Source organism: Dendrobium catenatum, unplaced genomic scaffold (assembly GCF_001605985.2).
Source record: "Dendrobium catenatum unplaced genomic scaffold, ASM160598v2 fragScaff_scaffold_1220, whole genome shotgun sequence".
In the NCBI taxonomy this organism is placed as follows: domain Eukaryota; kingdom Viridiplantae; phylum Streptophyta; class Magnoliopsida; order Asparagales; family Orchidaceae; genus Dendrobium; species Dendrobium catenatum.
In genome coordinates, this window is record NW_021319682.1 from 12,151,530 (window position 1) to 12,172,802 (window position 21,273).

At 34.2% G+C, this 21,273-nt stretch overlaps 1 protein-coding gene across 2 annotated transcripts in view; it reads right to left on the bottom strand.

Annotated features, from left to right (window-relative positions):
- LOC110092905 (transmembrane protein 56-B) overlaps positions 1-17,277 on the bottom strand; it is a 28,357-nt gene extending 11,080 nt beyond the window's left edge. The window contains exons 1-7 of one of the 2 annotated variants that reach the window (XM_020817606.2): positions 17,117-17,277; positions 16,720-16,826; positions 16,269-16,357; positions 16,022-16,160; positions 5,864-5,938; positions 5,656-5,777; positions 5,512-5,587 (exon numbers count right to left, since the gene is read on the bottom strand). In XM_020817606.2, coding sequence (XP_020673265.1) covers positions 5,512-5,587; positions 5,656-5,777; positions 5,864-5,938; positions 16,022-16,160; positions 16,269-16,357; positions 16,720-16,797 — 579 coding nt within the window. In that variant the 5' untranslated portion in view covers positions 16,798-16,826; positions 17,117-17,277. Of the gene's footprint in view, positions 1-5,511; positions 5,588-5,655; positions 5,778-5,863; positions 5,939-16,021; positions 16,161-16,268; positions 16,358-16,719; positions 16,833-17,116 lie in introns of both variants that reach the window. The other variant, XM_020817614.2, reaches the window with a different exon arrangement.
- Positions 17,278-21,273: the final 3,996 nt, after the last annotated feature.

Consider the following 21,273-nt stretch of genomic DNA (forward strand, 5'->3'; position numbering starts at 1 on the left):
GCTAACATGGGAATAGTACTGTGACAACACTTCGTATCATTCCACTTCCCGGATGACCCCATTCAAAGTGTTGTACGTACGAGACCCACATCACTTGATGCATTTTGGGCAAAATAACACTTCAGTTTCTTTGGTAAAGGAATACTTGGAGGAGAGGAACAGGGTGTTGGAAATACTAAAAATGCATCTATTGAGAGTTCAGTTGATTATGAAGAAACGAACGAATGAGCATAGGAAGGACATCCAATTTATAGTTGGGGATAGGGTGTTCTTGAAGCTTCGACCTTACAGACAGAGGACGGAAGCTAGCAAGAAGAACGAAAAGCTAGCTCCGCGATATTTTGGCCCTTATGAGATATCATAGAAGATTGGAGCTGTAAATTAGCGTTTGAGGTTACCCGCCGCCGCTACCATACATCCAGTGTTCCACATATCCCAATTAAGATGAGTTATTAGGAATCACACAGCTTGTTCAAAGTTGTTGACCATGCTGACTAAGGAATTGGAAGTGTTTCTAGAAACACTAGAGCTACATGGGGTATGCCAGGGAGGAGGGATCAAAGAAGGGTGATTAAATGGAAGGACCTTCCGGATTATGACGCTACATGGTAGTCGTACGAGAGGATGCAACATCAATTCCCCACTTTTCACCTTGAGGACAAGGTGATTCATTGGGAGCGGGGTATTGATAGACCGGTCCAGGATGAATTGGTCCAGCTAGCCCAAAACAAACCTTATATACAGCAAGCGGAAGCCTGTTGTTTCCGCCTAGGTGGGGCACACAAGTTAAGTATAGAGGGGGGAATTAGGAGGGAATTTTAAATCTTAGAAGGGCTATTTTGTCTTTTAAGAGTTTTATTTGTGTATTTTATGTAGTAGGTTGGGATTAGGGTTAGGGCTATTTGGAGTTTCCTGAATTTTTTTGGTGCTTTAGTGTTCTTGGGCTCTAGCAAAGTCTAGAGATTTGAGAGAAATAGATCATCCTCTTGAATTGAGGATCAATTATATCTTACTATTTTTTCCATCTATTATTAAATCAAGAGTATTTTTCTTGTTTTTCCTCCATTAAATCCTCAAAACCTGCATGGCGGGATTTTTGAAATTCTGATTTCAGCAATTGTTTTCTGTTTCTACTACTATTTCTTATCAAATTATCAGGTCTAGTGTGAGCCCTTTTCCGGCATAAGGTAAGCCCTTTTTCGGCCCAGCACGAGCCCCTTTCCAACCCAGTATTATTAGTGAAAAAGGACAATAGTTGAAGGTTTTGTGTGGATTATAGGGCCCTGAACAAGGAAACTATGTTGGACAAATTTCTAATTCCAGTAATTGATGAGATGCTGGATGAACTGTTTGGGGTTGTCATCTTCTCAAAGATTAACCTGAAATCAAGATATCACCATATCAAAATGAAGCCAAGAGATGTGCATAAGACAACTTTCAAGACTCATGAGAGACACTACGAGTTTTTGGTGATGCCTTTCGGCCTTATCAATGCCCCAATCACTTTTCAGTCCCTCATGAACCTGATTTTTCAACCCTACCTCAAAAAGTTTGTCTTAGTGTTTTTTGATGACATCCTAATCTACAGTCATACGGAGAAAAAGTATATGGGCCACCTGAGGACGGTGATGGAGAAGTTGAGGGAGCACCAGTTGTATGTCAACGTGAAGAAATGTTCGTTTGCACAACCACAGGTGGAGTACCTAGCACATATGAAGACCAGTGTACCAATGTTAACACTTTCTGACATCAGCAGGTCATTTGTGATGGAGACAGTTGCGTCAAAGGCATAAGTGCTTAGCCAAGATGCCAACAGTGTTGCTACAGTCCCTAACCCTACTAAAGAGGGTACGGGAGGAGGTGACATGGATTTTATCGAGAAGTTGCCACGATAACAGAGACTTGTGGTGATACTAGCAGTAGTGGATCATTTGAGCAAATATGCACAGTTCATCCCTCTGAAGCACCCATACACCGCAGTCTCTGTGGTTATTGCTTTCATTCGAGAGGTGGTGCGCTTGCATGGATTTCCATAATCCAATGTGTCAAACAAAGACAATGTGTTCCTTGGCCACTTCTGGATAGAGTTATTCTATTTATAAGGGACAATCCTAAAGAGAAATACAGCTTACCACCCCCACATAGATGCCCAGATAGAAGTGGTGAATAAAAGTGTAGAGACCTATTTGAGATGCTTTGTATCAGACACGTCGAAGAGTTAGGCAAGGTTGATTGCTTGGGCCGAATATTAGTACAACACATCATACCATTCAGGAGCACAGACCACCACTTTCAGGATTCTCTATGGGAGAGATCCACATCATTTGATTCATTATGGACAGAGCACTAAATGTCACGACCCAACCTAAATGCTCGAATTAACGATGCGGTAACAGACAATTGGACGGTTGATTAAATTTTTAATTACTAACTATTTTCAATAATTTAGAAAGAGCCACTACAACCTCAAAAAATATATAAATAACTTTCTCTCGGGGCTCGCGCTTACGACAAATCTCTTCTGCTCATTTTAATTAATAGAATTATACCTGAAAATGTCATTGGAAATAAAAGTGATTTATAATGAACTTGATGAGTAAATCATGCATTTAAATTATAGTAACATAAGGCATTTTAAACAATATGCATGCTCATTTCTAAACAAAAAAAAAAAATCCATTTAAATTCATTTCAACATGACCATCAATGTTATTCATTTATCACATCTTTATTATTATTTTTATTTTTTCTCGTAAATAATACAACCATCACAAGAGCCACTATCTAAAATAGTACCAATGAAAGTTTTCATTTTTCCGTTTCATTTTCCATAACATTTTTCATTTACATGCACGGATATGTTGCGTCCCTAGCCATAAGGGGGTGTACACCATCAGTCAACATGCACATACAAATATTTCTATATAATAATTTCATTTCAATTACCATTTAATAACTTCTATAGTGCATATGCTGAACATTCATGTTATCTATCAAACAATTCAATGTGATCATTCAAAAAAAAGAAATGTTAGAATTTTACAATTATTATTAACTACCCAATATCAATTAATTCAATGAACTTGAATTAAAGAAACAACATCACTACTATAAAATATAAGCATAAATACTCACCTTGAAATCGAATGCCTTAATAATTCATTTTAGCCACCAACCTCTCATAAACTTAACACATATATAATATTATTTGTAAATATTAAAAAATATACAAGTATTTCAATAATTAAAATCTTAATAATAAATTACTTTCTCTCTCTCTTTCTCTCCAATTAGCAAGTTAAATCACTGTTAGACCGGTCCAGCCGGTCCGCACAGGACCGGCAGTTCGCAAAGAGCGACAAATCTCCACCTCCTGCGGAGATCGAGCGGCCCGACCAACCCATTAGAGCATTTTAGGAAGCATTTTTTAGCGTTTTGAGAGGGAAATTTGAATGTAGGGACTGTTTAGGGATTTCCTTTTGATTTGTATGTATTAAATAGTTGAATTTACGAGGGTTTGGGCATATTGAATTTGGCTGAAATTAGAGATCTCTTAGATTTAGGTTTCTTTGGGCTCTAGCAGCGTCTAGAGATTTGGGAGAGATCGATCCTCCTCTCGAATTGAGGATCAATTGTATCTTTGCTGTTTTATTCATCATTTATTGGAATACAAGTCTTTTCTTGGTTTTCTCTCAGAATAGTGTTGTTCTTCTGCTGTCAACAGCAGATTTTTGCTGTTTTTCGGTTCTGGACAGCAACTTTGTCATTGTTGGATCTCCGATTTGGGTTAGGATTGCTTGCGAACTCAAATATTACCTTAGGGTTACTTGCGAACTCAAGTATTTTCAATCAATCACATAGTTTCTCTCATAATTAATTGATTTCTAAAAGCACTGAATTTTAAATTAATAATCTATTCTTCTCGCATTATTTTTTGAATATGGAGAATGTCACTTTAAAAGAAAAATAATAATCAATTAATTATTATTAATATCTAAAATAAACTTTCTATATTTAATTACCTTCTCGCTCTAATTAAATAACTAAATATACTTTCATTTTTTAATATGATTTATCTTTAATTATCTTTAACTCATAAAGTATTTATTTTTTTCTAAATCTAATTTATAATTTAACATAATATAAGTTTAATATATTCCTTATTAAATTTGAAATCTCATGCAACATTTAATTATGTTCTTTTTAATTAATATTTATACTCATATCAATATATATACATTATAATTAACTAATAAAATTTTCAGTTTTAATATTTTCTAAATTATATTCAAAAGATAAAAACTTCCTTAATAATATCTAAAAATTCATAATTCAATAATTTCCAATAGATAATTTATAATAGTATTATTATCTAAATTGATTCTTTGATTTACAATTTAATAACACTAAAATAATTTTCTTAACTTTTCAGTCTATGCTCACTGCTCGATTCCTCACTTGTCACTAGCCTCTCTACACTCGCCGCTAAAATCATGATCTCTTCCCTGGTGGTTTGCTCGTAGGTTTCATATCCCTTTCTCTACTCATTTCTTTCTTTCATAAAGTGTTTCTTCTATTCGTGTGGTTAAAAAGGAATGAGCGAAACAAGGTTATCTCACACAAAGAGTCACTACCTTTTGCATTTGCACGCGATTCCTCGCTCATTCATATAAGTTCGGCCCCATCAGATGCTCCCGCGTCCATGCTTGATTCGCTCAACTCGCCTTTTTTGTCTGTTATTTCGTTCGGTCCCTTGCTTGTTTGTTGCTTAGGGTCAGTTCAATTGAATCAATTGAGCTCAGTTCTTACAATCACCACTTCTTATAAAAATTGTCCTAGAAATTTACATATGACTTTTCGTTACAATATACAATTATGAGTTAAATAGAACATAACTACTCGATACTTACAAAAAAAATCTTTAAAAGGTGTAGAGAACTTCGTATAGATATTATAGTGGAAATATTCCATATATTGTAATAGCATCGAAAGAGATATAAGATGTTGCAAAGAAAGAACAATGAAGAGGAATCATTCAAATCAATTCATTCATAATTTAATAATTCAAATAATAATTATTTAATCTGCACTTATAGAAATAGGGTTATAATATAAGATCAAATTAATTTGAATTCAAATCTAAACTCCAAAAAAAACCTTATCTTATTTAAAATGAAGATAATCTTAACAATTAAATGCAAAAAAATAAAATAAATCCCAAAATAATTCAAAATATTAGAATCTTCTAAAATATTTTTTTACATCACTCGATGCCCTAGTTATGACCAAAAAAAAATGATCATCATGGTCGACACAAAAGGAAAAACTTTAAGGGGCACATATTCATCTAGAATGTGTTTCAAAACCTACATTGCCCTAACCATCATCCATCTCATTCAACCATCCAAGTTTGGCTATATTAATCCATCTTCAATTGTACCTCCTTAACAAACTAACATGAAAGCAACAATTTCACAAAGAAAGCTCCTTAAAATATAGGTTTGCTCATACCAGCCATCCAAGGAACAAAGCTACACCATTGAAAATGTAAAGCATAGAACTTTTCTGGCCATAGGCATCAAGGTACCTACATGCATTTACTGTTCAGTAGGACATATTAAACAAAAATAACTCAATGAATTTCCAGAAACATACCATCTTAGATTCACAAAGGGAGTCGTTATTTCTGAAAACAGAACCATAAGAATGTAATATTGTGCTTGCCCACTTATCAAAGATAGAACTATTGCGTACATGGACAGCACATGATGCAAGACCTGCAGAAGAAGACTATAGGTAAATTATAACGAGAGAAAACAAAAAACTTGTAGAGTCTAACTTAGTAATCCTGTGGGAGACTTACATATTCCACGCCGCCTAATGCAGGAAAATACCAAAGGATCATCCCCAAGTCCGTAAGAAAATAACCAATGGAAATCTGTGACGAGTTTTAGAAAAAGGGAGGCATAGGTCAAATGGCATGAGTAGAATTACACAGAAAGTAGCCCAGTTATCCTAGCAGATTTCTTACAAGATAAGTCACAGATTCCAAACTAAGATACATCAAGCTCCTTCAGAAAAAAGATAAAGCCGAAAGAATTTTTTATCACGAGCTCAGAGGACAGAAACAAAAGAGCAATTTTATCCTAGGGCAAATAATGATTTTGACAGTCAATTTGTACTACAATGTTAGAAATTTAACTTGCAATTTTATCCTAGTATTTCTTTAACAATTTTATCCAAGTATTTCTTAAATCTTTCTTATTAATCATTCCTCTCAAATTATTTCTCTCTTATTTGTCTTGATAGACATAGGAATTCTCATTTGTGTTAAGACTGTAATTACTTGTGTTTTTAAGGAGAGCTGGCGAGTGTCATTATTTTATAAATCATTTGAGGCTTACATTTAGTGGACCAGATTCTATCATATCTACAATGGAAATAGGCTTTTTTTAAGTTGAATCACACAAATTTAGTTTCTTTGCGGCTGCTTTGTATTACATTTTATTAGGTAATGCTTCCTATAAAAGCCAAACATTTTTCCTAATAAATAGTATCAGAGCAAATATTTTATGATAAATTCAATAGAATGAAGTTTGAGACTAAGATGTTGATGATTTAAAAACTTGGCGGAGTAATAGATGACAGTAGGGGGACAAGCTATGAAACTTTGCTTCCAAGAGAAGAGTTTTTGTCCAATTCCCCTGCCCAATCCTCTAAGTTGGAATAATACAAGGTGCTACTTACAGGAGCAAACACAGTATCAATTTGATAAGAAAGATCAAAAGCGTTTTATGGTTTGGAGAACCAAGATGCATGGTGTTCTAATTTGCATATAATTATGAATGAGACCATGAATGAAAAAGACAAGAGTGAGATGGATTTGGGAGGAATTGGAGAATTTTTGAGTGAGTTTATTCCAACACGCATACAAAATTTGTACAACCTCAAAAAATTTTAATATGAAATATATCAAATCAAAGACAAAAAACTGAAATAGAATTAACCAAAAAATATTGCAATGGATGGACAACCCTTAAAGATTCCTTGTACAATCACGTAGCTCCCAAGAATTGGTAATATAGCTGCAACAATCTCACCAATCGATGAGGTGGCAGTGGAGAGGAAGGTATTTGCAGACCCTGGTGGGTAGAGAGTCCAGGGTGTGGTTCTAGGGACGATTTCTATTGGGCAATTCCACACTTTGCTCAAACGAATGTTATCCATTCCAAGTTTTCTTAAAAATATTTGAAAGATTATTCCTAATAATCTTTTGGTGAGTATGTCTGCAAATTATTCCTCTATAGTTAAGGAAATAAATATTAGATCAATGTTAAGCTTCTCCTTTCAAAAATATATTTCAACTTCAATATTCGAATTCCAGTCATGTTGTGCAAAATTATATGCAAGATTGATAGATGACTTTTTATCACAATGGCGCCTCATAAGAACTCAATCAAACTTCAAGGGGCCATTGGGTTGAACAAAAAATTAATGCAAAATAAAATGGAATACAATGTAAAAGGAAAGCATGTATTTGAAATGTTTGGAGTTTGTTTGAATAAGTATAAAATAAATATAGTTGATTAATTCTCTTGTCCACGCAGTATCAATGGCAATCAACAGCAAGAGGTGGGCGACAAGTTGCAATGACGACGGCTTGCAACAATTATGGCAAAGCATTACAATAAGTTTGAAAATTGACCAAATCCAAATACAACAACATTTAACTAGAAGGTGAATTCTAAATAATTTAAATTTTTACTCTGTATTTATTTTGCTTGAGACCAAATTTCAATATTTTCAAAGCCCCTAAATTTTAAATACTTTACATCCATTTTACTTCAAACCAAATAGCCTCTACATCATCTAGGATAATTTTTCATTTTAACAATTCATTAATTTTCAATACCATATATCTAAATTTAGCTAGCATGCTAAATCTTGCTACCATATTTTATTTTTTACTTCAAATCATGAGGTTGTTTCCAAAGAAAGTACAATACCATAAAATTGATCTCTTGCCTGCTATAGAACCTGCATAACATGCATGTGTGTATGCTACAAGAGTCAAATTTTATCCTTTAAAGTTACCATTCTATGATTCCATTACTACTCATACCTCTAATTGCTAAATAATATTTGTCATTATAATTATTATTGAAATAAAAAGCCAAGTATTGCTATTTATTTACAACTTAAAGATGATAACTAGCATGCATATTGTTAATCTTTCTTTTGAATTACTGCAACTTAAGAGTTTTCAATAAACCCATTGAATTATATTCATGGCTCACCCCAATTAGTTGAGGCAAATTCCAAATATAAAAAATAGATGTAAAAAGGGGTTTTACTTACAATAGTTGCGAAGCATCTAATATTAGGCACTTGCTTACTTTTGGTAGATATATATAATAGTTTAAATATCTTTCTTTCAAATGTCTATTATAAATCATATTAATTGTCTCAATATGTATAGGAACGTCCTCATGATGAATGAAAATTTTGGTTTAGTGTCTTTTTTGTGATATTAAAAATCTTATGAATAAAATAGAAAAGGTTGGCTTTAAATTATCTATGTAGGAAATATGTTAAGCTTCAAACTTTTGTTTGACCATCTATTTCTACCTCGATGCTCTGAGCGCCAAGTATGGGTCATAATAATCTCTGATTACATAGTATCATCTAAAATTTGCTCCAAATTATATGTTCATGCCTAAAACAAATATAGTGGAACTGCATCCACCATGTATGAAGATTCAATTTGATCATTTATATGCTTAGGGCTACAAACGAACAATGTTTGATGAGCAACTCGTGACCCGGCTCGAGTAAAGCTCGTTCGTGATCGTTCAATCAAGTAATTTATAATATTATTTAGTTATATTTTACGGGCTCGTTTCATAGCCCAAAAACACTGGCTAGATATGTTCGTGAATGGACTTATTTTATAGTTTGAAAATCCTCACTATATATATTCGCAAACAAGCTCCTTTGGTAGCTTGAAAACACTTGTAGATATGTTCGTGAACAAGCTCATTTGGTAATTAGAAAATGCTCACTAGATATGTTCCCAAACACTCAATGTAACTGTTTTTTTTTAGTAGGCTTGATAAGGCTCGTTAGTTAAGCTAATGAACATCTTGAAGTAGAGCTCATTTATAGCTTGATAAGACATGTTTGTTTAAAGCTCGATAAGCAATAAACAAATCAAACATGAACATCAATTAATTTAAATGAACCAAGCTTGATCACAAACCCAAATGCTCGAATCAAGCTCGAACCGAGTTTGAACAAGTCGATAATAAACAAACTCAAATATGAACAAGCATCTGCTCAGCTCGGCTCGTTTAAAACCCTATATATGTGATAGGACAAACCAAACATGAACATCAATTAATTTAAATGAACCAAGCTTGATCACAAACCCAAAAGCTCGAATCAAGCTCGAACCGAGTTTGAACAAGTCGATAATAAACAAACTCAAATATGAACAAGCATCTGCTCAGCTCTGCTCGTTTAAAACCCTATATATATGCTCATCGTATTTTTGAATATACGGATCAATAACATATGATTTATTCAGAGATGAGTCAAATTTGAAATATTCAAAGCAATTGTGCCAAAAATTTTGCAAAAAGAAGACTGAGGATGAATGTCTTCACATTCAACATTTTGCTAATAACCACAAAAGCCAATTTAAAGCCTTTATCTAGAGAAATAGCAATGTCCATTTTTACCAAAACTCTTGTCACAGATGAACCTAAAAATGTGAGCGATAATAGCATCTGTTTGCAAGGGTATGTCAAAGATAAAACCTACGAATATAATGAAGGGTGGTTGAAGAACTATAGATGAAGCCTATGCAAAAAAAAGCAAACCATAGAGATGTAAGATTCCATGGATAAGTCAAAGTAAATATATCATTTTAGCATGTGCATCAAAAGCTGCACACAGAGTAGGATCGTTATTAGAAGAGTCTAAAATAATATGTTGCAACAAATAATCTAATAATAATATGATAACGATCAAGAAGCCCAATATAATATTCTCCAATCAAATGTAAATCTAATATAAATATGTGACTAATCTCAAAACTAGGAATCCCTATAGAGTACTTGCCCACTATGAAGAAAGAGAATAGAGTGGCTAGCTCAGAAATATTGAATTCAATAAAAACAAGAGCAGATTTATCATAAAAAGTGGAGGATTATTTGGGCTGAGGAGGATCTACTCCTTACTCAAAAAGAGAATTGGATAGACAAAGCCCATCGAGATCCTGATACCATTAAACCACCCACCCAAAAATAAATAAATAAATAAAATAAAAACCTGAAAAAAAAAAAAGAGTAAGCAGTGCTGGCAATTATAGAACCAACAGCAATAGGCGTTCAAATAACAAGCAGCAGAATTGCAAGGGAAGGGGAGCCACGGGAATCAATTAAGGCGAAGAAATAACCCTATCAGCCAAAACAACCAAAGAAGAAATCAACGCAAAGGTTGGTATGTGTACAGAAAAATAATTCAGAGATAGGGGAAGTGAGGAAGCACAACATTAGACAACAGATATAAAATAAAAATTGAAAAGCTACAAGATAGACCAAAATAATAAGGGCACTACCCTACGTGCCAAAGACAAAGATAGCACAAACGCAAGCGTACCAACCAGAGGCTACTGTGCCCTGAAAAAAAGGTAAAATGCAAGGGCAGTAGAGAGAGAGCGTCAGCAAAAAAGGCACAGCACAAGAGCGAAGGGGGATGAGCAATCAAGGGCACAAAATAGAAGCTATGGCAAGAGAAAGGACAAATAGGCGAGCACTACACACGAGTAAGAGGGCCAAGAGCATGAGAGCCATGCACATGGACACCAGAATGTGAAGACGGTTGGCAAGGCTAGAGGAAGCAATTGCATGCACGAGTACAAGATGGAGTTGAAGCAACAAAGACAAAGATAGAACGAGCACAAGCGTACAAAATAGAGGTTATAGCACCCTACAAAAGAGGTAAGGCGCATGGACAACAAAGAGCGAGAGTCAGCAAAAAGGCACAGCATGAGAGCGAAGAGAGAGTGAGCAGTCAAGGGCACAAAATTGAAGCTATAGCGAGCGCTACGCATAAGGATAAGAGGGCCAAGCACGCACATGGATAACAAAGCGTGAGGACGGTTTGCAAGGCTAGAGGAAGCACCTTCGAGCACAAGTACGAGATGGAGTTGATGTAATTATGGGAAGTTGGGTAAAATTCAACATGTTATCCAATAGATTCCTTTGCAAGTATGTATTAGGGTTTGCACTATATTTTTTTAATACTTATATGCCCTTTTAATAACTCAAACTTCCTTATTTTTAAGCATTTAGCATAAATCATTGGGGTATGTTCTAAGATAAGTAAATTAATAAATAATTTACCAAAAAGGAGCATGATATATTTTGCAATAAGAAAAAGAATTGTTTATTCCATCGGAAAACTTTTGGTTCACTCTTATCATAAGCCATATAAGATAGATATCAATTCAATGAACAAAATCAATAGCATAATTTTAAAAAACTAGTATGGATGGTTAAAGTTTGGGTTGTACAAAAGATGCATGTCTACAAATACAACTTCTTAAGTTGCACATGTGTTCTCTGTTAGAAAAGAGAGCGCCCTACAGCCTAGGGGCTAACAAGATGAATCGCAGTAACCGCAATAGAGATCAAGGGCTGCAAAAGAAATTAAGCACAACAAAAGAGAACACCAAAATTTTTGTATTTTGGCTTAAATAAGACTACATCCACGATTGCACAGAGATCAAATAATCCACTACACTTCATATAAAATTAAAGATATAAGCAAAGATATCACTTTGTCTAGCTCAACAAAAATAAAATCACCTACTAGAAAGATAATGGCCAAATATGGAGAAGTAGATGTTGTTATTGCTCCAATTACTCTTTTCTCTTGCCTATTGTAGGAGTCCAAATAAGACTTATACCTGGCTATAGCCAAGAGCATCTTCTCTTACTAGAAAGGCAAACCACAATAATTTCTTTGTTCTTAAAAATACCAAAGAATTCACCTTATAATCACCCAAAAATTTTACTTTTTTCTTAAATGACATCACTCCGCCCTCTCCTTCTTCTTCATCTCTATTACAACACAATCATCTTTTTATATAGAGCTCAAATATAGTATAAAGTATATTTGAATTCATGTAGCTTCTTTAGTAGTCATCATCTTGAAAAATAAAATGTGAATGAATTAATCTTAAGTTAGATAGTCATTGGCTTTAAAATCCAAATGTTAATTATGTAGCCATCATCTTTAAAAATCAAATATGAATGAATCTCAAGTTAGCAGCTATCAATCTTGAAAATGTAAGAACAAATCTTTTCAAAATAGTTAATAAAATTATATTAAATAGTTAATAATCTCCCACTTTAAGTCTGATTTTTTTATATCCTAGCATAATAAATATTTTTGAACACTTCTCCATGCAGCAGCACTATGTCATCAGTCGGAAAAGTTAATTGAGACTTCGCAATACCCAGTCTATTAATGACAAATTTGTCAAACTTTACCCTATTATTGTGTTGCTCTTTCATTCTGAATTTTGACAGATCATGCAATCCTTGTTTATCTTTAAAAGCTTTCATTTAATAAAAAATTTGTTTTGCATTACTATTGAAAAATCATCAACAATAAATTTCACCATAGCTCCCATTTTTCAAATAAATGATGGCAAAGACTAAGAACCATTCATGAGTCCAAGTGCTGCCAACATAATAGTTGAATCCAACAATAGCCCATAATTTTGCATTCTATAAGTCCAACAACTCTATTCACCTTCAAACAACCAACACACCCTTTCAGGCCTTAAGAGCAATGACATCAATAGAGAATCTACATCCTGCAACACTAACAGTGCTTCGAGATATTAGTTTCTTCTTCAAATATGGAACAAAACTAATACCAACCAATGAAACAGTTATACCACCATGTGCCTTTAACTTACGGTGTTAGAACCTCCAATCTCACACATAATTATGTTTCTCATATAAAACAGCCAGCAAAACTTGCCTTACATGTGAAAAACATGTCTAAATCAAAATAGTTTTTATCAAAATGAGCTAAGCTTAGAATCCACTGCTCTTTATACCTGTTGTTTTCAATCATTAAAAGAGCATCACCAATTTCATAACCAAAAAAAGATCTACAAGTGTACTTGCATCAGATAAGTTGGTAACTTACCCTTTAGTGATCAGCTTCTTGCTCTCTCTTCTTCAAAGTAAAACAGTTCTTTTTCAAGCAACATTTCTTCTTACAATAAAAGAAAATAATATATTTAGATTTATTTTGATATTTGCTCATGTCATGATTAAAAAAGAAGCATTCACTTATAATTTTAGGCATTTTGTTATGCTCTTGAATACTTTTACAAGTCCATGATGGAAAAGTGCAAGCATCTTAGTTTTCCAAAGACAGAAACTCTTTGAGCCATCTAACTTCTCAATCTCAAAATTCATGGTCATCATAATTTTTATAACCCATCTTTAATACAAGTTATTATAAAAGAGAGTGCCCACAACCGAGGGATAAGTATAATGAAGTACAATTGCAAAGGAGATTAAGCACCTCAAAAAATAACACCAAAATTTATATAATTTGACTTAAATAAGCCTATGTCCACATCTGCATAAAACTCAAATAATCCACTAAACTTCAAAAGAGAAAATTGAAGAATTATACTTCAGACAAAATTGAAACCATAGACAAAGATACCAATTTGTTTAAATGAGAGAAAATACAACACCTTCTATGAAGATGAGAGCTAGATGTGGGTGATGATATGTTGTGGTTGATATAGTTATTCTTCTCCTACCTATTGTAGGATTTCAAATAAGAATTATTTATTGTGGTCAATAGCGTGTTCTCTCACTTGAACCAAAAATAGCAACACTTCTTCATTCTTGAAAAAGTCAAAGAATTCCTTTTACGAGCACTAAAAAAAGTTCATTACTTTCTTTCTTAGATGACACCCCTATCCTTTCATCAACACAATGCAACCATCTCTATATATGATACTTAAATATGGTAGATAGAAAACTTGAATTTAATGCCGCTTAACTTTAGTACCCACCATTTTAAAAAATCGAGTGTGAATGAATTAAACTTCAGTTAGGTTAAAGAACATCTTGCAAAATCAAATATGAATTGAGTTATGTAACCACCATCTTTGAAAATCAAGAGTGAATGACCACCAATTTTAAAAAATCAAGATCAAATATTATCCAAAATAGCTAATAACAATAGAATCCACACTTAACATCCTTAACCTTCAACATTTGATCAGTATCATGTATTATATCTCTTTATTCATTTTATTCAAATATTTAATTCACAAATGACACTATTCTACCTTGACCTTAAAGTTTTGAACTTAATACCACATGTAAATGAGTGAAATTGGTTGTGTGGGGCAATGTAACAAAGATACAAAGTTGACAGAGATAGAAGTTATGCATAAAAACTTACATAGAATAAATTTAACATCTCAAACAACCTCAATACGAATGGATAAGGAATTAGGATTCACAAACCCCACCTAAAAAGTTGGCAAGAATAAACAGTGATGATGATTTCATAAATATGGAGCCTAGCATGTTAAACAACAAGACAAAGGCCCAATTAAATATTTAAATTTGGTGTAACTTAAAATTGAAAATGAGTAGTATGGCACGGCTAGTTGGCTACTAAAATGTCATAATAATTGATAAGTGTGCTTCGAAGTAAAGTATGCAGCAAAACTATGAAAATATAATGCAAAGCATTTAGCGATTGAAACATGCATGTAAGCAAATTGCCAAGTTTTCTCATGAATTTCTGAATAAATTCACTTTTTCCATCAATAAAGAACTTTTTTTTCCAATTAACAATGATATGGACATTCAGAAGATAATTCATCAATTGAGAATACAAATTTCTGGTAAAGTTAAAAGCAGACGATAAGTCTTCTTTATCCAAAATAATTCAACTATATTAAGAAGGCTGGTAAGGATCAATGGTAGGGTTACATGTTTATTGTCTATGAAAACCATAAATTTTAGTGTAAACATATATCATCAGAAGCTTTCACCATAACAAAATTACAAATATTTCTATAGACATTATGAATCAATTCCTTTTACTTCCATCAATAAAAATAATTTTTTTGAAAAAAAAATGATGTCAACATTCATAAGATAATTCATCAGTTGAGATTAATAAATTTAAAGAAGAATTCAGAATTTAAAAAAAAAAAGACCAATGATATATTTATAAGAAACCAATAAGAAAAAGATCACAAATCTTCATTATCCAATATATTTCTGCCATATTTTGAAGAAAGGAAATGATAAATGGAGGTATTACATATTTATTGTGAGTAAAAAACAACATTTATTCAGTTTATAATGTTTTCATGGAGATAAGTCTCTCCAATGAAACTGTGATGGGATGATGAGGGCAAAGAGCTGGTGGCAAAAGGAATTGCAACCATCCAAAGCTCGATCCATCAGGTGTCCCCATAAACTCACAAACCCAAGTTCCTTCTTCATGTTCTTCTTTTTTTTTTTTTCCTTTTCTTTTTCATTAAAGGTGGTGCGTTTTGGCAGGTTGGGGAGGTGGTGGATTTTGCATTTTCCCTGAGGAGATCCAAAGTCTTATCCCGTCCATATAGCTTCTAAAGAATCAAACTAATCTACAATTTTTTTTAACATGATGAGATTTTACTCCAAAGAATACCTATCTGAGGACTGTAATCCAACGATCATAGAAATGTCAATATGAAATTGGCAAACAAGTAGAAAATTTTTAAAGACGATCAATAAAAAAAAACCATGTTTTTATCATTAAAAAAAAAAGATTGCGTCTCTATCTTGTCAAAATAATCTAGATGTACATATATTTATATTGCAAAAAGTAAAGAACATGTACCTAGCTATGCACCAAACCCACCCATTTCAACCACAACTTGTCAATGTCATCTGTAAAGATAACTTACCCCACATAAGCAATCAGACAATAATGATTTCCTATCTACTATAGAACCAACTGCAGTTCCCTCCTTAAAGAGATCCGATAGCACAAGCAAGTAGAACGAAATGGCTGCTACAAGGATAGCATGAAATGTTGAAAAACCACTGCATGAAAGTTATTCAAACAATTATCGATCAATAAAATGCCAAAACAAGTATGCAGAAGAAGCTATATAATGAAAATAAACAAAGTACAAAGATAAGAATACGCACCGATTATTCCACTCAATTTTGGTTGGCTTACTAAGGCTATGATAACCCTTGAAAAATTCTCTACTAATGAGACCTGTGATTTCATATACCTGCAAAAGGAAACCATACTGCAAATTTTTAAGAAGAGGTGAAAAAATGCAAGCCTTGACTGTTAATTTGAAAATGAACCATTTGCCGCTTCCAAATTCTAAGATACGAATTCATCAAATCGAGAGCGGAGAAACTGTGGTGACTAAGTGGCAGTCCCCATCCCCCCTTTTGTTCTCATTAAATACGGCAATGCTAACGCGAGATTTCTTAGCCATTTTTCTAATTGATATGGCATCACGACGCACACTAGCAGCAACGTCCCAAAGAATAAGTCAATTAAAATCATAGTCTTTTGTTTTGTTCTAATTACTATGCGCAATAGAATCCAACAGGTAGACTGTGGTAACAGAAGGATACTTACGATTTTGCACATGAAGATGCCAGAAATAGACGAAACCGGCCATAGAATCTGCTCCGTGGAACCAAAATTTCCAACCATCTCTATTCAAGAAACTCCGACTCTGGCAACTGCAACTAGTGGGATTCTCATCAACCATAACAGGTTATAAGAAGCTCAACAAACTTTTCTTCTTTCAAATAACAATGAAAAGCTAAATAAATTATAAAACAAAAACAAAAAAAGAAGCTTCGCAAAAAATTTCGCTATGCCTGTCATTGCGAAATTGCTAATTTTTTTTCATCGACGAGCAAAGATGAATGCTCTGTGGAGAGAAATCTCAGAACGATGACAAAAGAAAAAGCACAGATGAAAGGCCAGAAGCCTAAATCCTACTATTGGCCCATTGAAGAGAACAAACCTTAGCGTGGAGCCGTGGATCGAAATTTATTTTCCGCGCTTTGAAACTCACTTTTTAGTCTTGGTTCTCTTCTACGCAAAGGACGAATCCAATGGAGCAAAACCGACGGTGGAGAAGAAGAAAACTTGCAAGGCGAGTAAAGATCTAGAAAGAGCGCGGGATGGAGAGATCGGAACCGTCGATTCAATCGAATCTCGAATCTCGAATCTCGATTAGAGAGGGGATGGCGGGTCGGCCACCAAGTCGTTTGGGATTCGAACGACTAACCAGTCGTTCCGCTACCGACGACTAATTATTATGTGCGGACTGGACATAGAGAACCGTGATATTTATTAAATAATTAAATATGTGTTATATTTTTGTAATTTAAAAAAAAAACATCAAAAGTGTAATAAAGATGTATTGATAATTGAATATTTATTATTTTTTATTTTTTTATTTTAATTTTGCAAAAAGTACAATAAAAGAGTTAAAAGCGTAAAAAATTCGGATTGTTCTCTCCATCAACGACTGGCAGGCGGGCTAGCACGGCTTCAAGCGCAGACAACAGGAAGTCACGGTTTTTCAACCAGGTTGACTTGGAACCATTCCGGTTTTTAAAACAGGTTGAATCTTTGAACCCAAACTTTAACCGTTTGCCAAACGGGTTGACCCTAACACGAAATTTTCGGGTCGGTTCGGGTCGTGCCAATTATTGACACCCACGTTTTGAAGAATAATTTTTTTTCAATTTAATTATATTGTTTTTTAAATAAAAAATCAATACCTTTTAACGTATGTTAATTTTAATTTTAACATGGCGAACACTTGACTCGCCGCTTATGTGGAAATAAGGCGCAGTGCACATTCGGCATGTAATGACTACTCAGTAGTTTGGCACATAAATGATTCGCTATGTCGTTCAGTTTTTGCACAATTCAACCACCAGCTTAGGGGTGTCAAAACAGGTTGACGGGCTGGATTCGAGCTGAACTCGAGTTGGCCCGGGTCTAAATTGGACAACTCAAACCTGACTCATTTTTTTACAAACATATGAAATATTTCAAGTTGCTTTCGATCCACACTAGTTACCAGTTGACCTAACCCGACCCGACCCACAGACCCATTTTGATTAAAAAACGGGCGAGTGCAACAGCAGACGATGGGGTGAGCAGTGAGGTCGAACACATATGGGAAGCCAACTTGAGTGGTTGAGCCATGAGGGCCGCAGCGTCCGACGTCGTGTCTATGTTTGGGAATCTGGCGACGATCACATTGGCCAAATCTAAGAGGTGCATAGTGGATGGAGCCATGGAGGGACGGAGTGATGAAGCAAATTGAGGCCATATGCAGACAAGGGGACCACTAAGGGGAAAAATTGGGTGAACTGGCATGCGATAAGGCATAAGGAGAACTGGACGACAGGCGAGGCGACTGCAATCAGGCAGTCACGACGAATTAGCAGGCGATATATAACATTGATACTGAATTTAAATAAAAAAACAAAAAACTAACTTTTGCAGGAAATTAATATGAAAATAGATGTTAAGATTAAGATATACCAACAATTACTGAACTGATGACGACGAGAATGGAGGTTGTGAGATATAGCTTATAGGCACGAACCGACGATGACAAAATTCGAGAGGAAATGAAGAAGGGCCAAAACCGGCCAAAACCCTAAGCGGACATTCAATAGCTCAAGAACGATGGAAGCTCAATAAAAAAAATTTTTTTGAAGCTCGACAGCTCGAGAATGATAGTCGAGAGAGAATCAGGGAATTAAGAATGACTAAATGAGTAAATGAACCAAACCAAGCGATCATGGGTTTATACGCATGGTTTAATTAAATACGGGTTGAAGTGGGTCATGGTCGGGTTCTCAGGTCAACCCAAACCTGACCATATTATTAAAATGGGTCAAGTTTTTAAATCCAAAACTGACTTGTTTGATAAATGGGGACCTAAACATGACCTTTTCCAAGTCGGACTCATGTTGGGTCAAGTTTGGACACCCCTACGGCTCCATGCACCCACCCTCATTTGCCGACTACAATCCATGCATCCATCATTGCCCTACAACTATAATGTGATGCCTCAAAATCTAAATTGGAATAAATATATTTTTATGTTTTAATATACAACAACAATAGCTACCTAATATATTTTATTAATTTAAATATCAGCAAAAATAAAATTAGCATTCAGTATCAATAAATACATATGCATTTATTTCTTCAAAATCATACATGATACTCAGGAATCATACAATACAATCAATCATTTCAGTCACAAGTATAAAAAAATAACTACATAAAAAAAGACTAATAGTAAACCTGAATAAATTTGATCAGTCTCACACTCCTGATCTTCTATCCTACTCTAACCTGAAATATATTAAACCATATATCATGAGCTAAATAACATAATAGGTCACTAAATCTTACAATTAAATTTAAACAATGTAAAGAATTAGTATGCATGTCTAATTAGTTTAATATCAATAACGATCATATAATCATGAATTAGTGGAAAAACAGTAAAACTCATATATAGTGGCAGTAGAGTTAATAAAAAGTAAAATAGTATGATACGAAAACCAGTAAAATATTATAGTATGAAATTCAGAAAACTAGTACAGGTGTCAAAACTATAAATCAGGTGTCGTATGAGTACTATTAGTCAATGACAATTAGTAAAGGATTCATGTAGATTGATAAAATTAAAGCATGTTATCCGATGAAATTCTATTCGAAATAAAAATACCTACTTCTATTAAAAAAATCATATAAAATTTAATAACTTATATTTTATTCGGTGAAATTCATAAATATTATAGTCAAAATTTTCAGAATAATCAGGAAAATATAATAAAATCAGTTACAGGGAGAATCAAATGGTTGAAATCAAAATATTTGAAAATAGAAGTAGGTTCATAGTCATGTATCACAATATGAACAAGTTTCACGAAAATAGTGAAGCGATCCTGCTAAAATCAAAAAAAAAAATTCTTTTATCTTTCCTTCTCTTCTTATTCCTCCTTCTTTGGAAAGGCACAACACTAAAATTCAGATTTTTCATTAAAAAAAATCAAAAAATTTAGGTTATCACATACGGTCTCTCTGAACATAATCATCGGCCGACTACAAGTCTACAATCAATTCGACCATTATCACCCATCTAATACTGTCCCTTCGACGACTGTTACCCACCGACTACGATCCCTTCAACCAATGTCGCTCGCCGACTATGATCTAGTTGACCAATGTCGCCCACTAACTACGATCAACCTAATCACTATCACTTGTGAACTATGGTCTGCCAACTACGGTCCCTCATACCACTATTGACAAACTACAATTCTTTCGACTTTTGTCGCCCGTCGAAACAATTCCTTTGGCCATCGTCACCTGTCTAAGATCCTATCAACTAATTGAAAGGGCCAAAACTCTCCTGAGGATAATTATTATGTCATTATATCTAGGGGTATCAATTCGGGTCAACGGGTCAGTTTCGAGTCGAACCCGGAATTGATCCAGTTATACTCGGGTCAACCCGAACCCGGCCCATTTTTAAAAATGGGCCATATTTTCGGACCCGACACGAATGACCCGAGGTTGACCCAAAATTACTAGTTTTTAGGTTAAAAATCGAGTCAATCTTTGATTTTCGGGTCAAAAACGGGTCAAGCTTGGGTTTTCGGGTCAAATACTAGTTTTCGTGTCAATTTCGGGTTGCTGTGTCAATCGGAACCCAACCCGATTTTTAAAATGGGTTGATTTGTTGAACCTGAACCCGACCCGTTTCAGGTCCAGGTTAATTCTAACCCGAATGTTTTAGGGTCGGGTCCGAGTCGTCTCAAAAATTGACACCCCTAATTATATCCTTCCAACTCCAACTATGAATTATGTTTTATATGATGTATATATGTTATATTGAGCCAACACCTTCATCGGAGAAAGAACATCACTTATAATCAACAGTAAACACTTGTGGATTCTTTTCAACTGGGTGATGCCTCATTATTTTTTCCTCTTTTTTACGGGTTTCCATGTAAAACTCTCATGCCTCTTCTGAATACTACACCACTCTCTCTTATTTATTTGTATGTTGGATCTTCTTTTAAAGCTAATATATTAAGCTTTTTATATCTTTACCGCCATGAATATTCCAGCCTA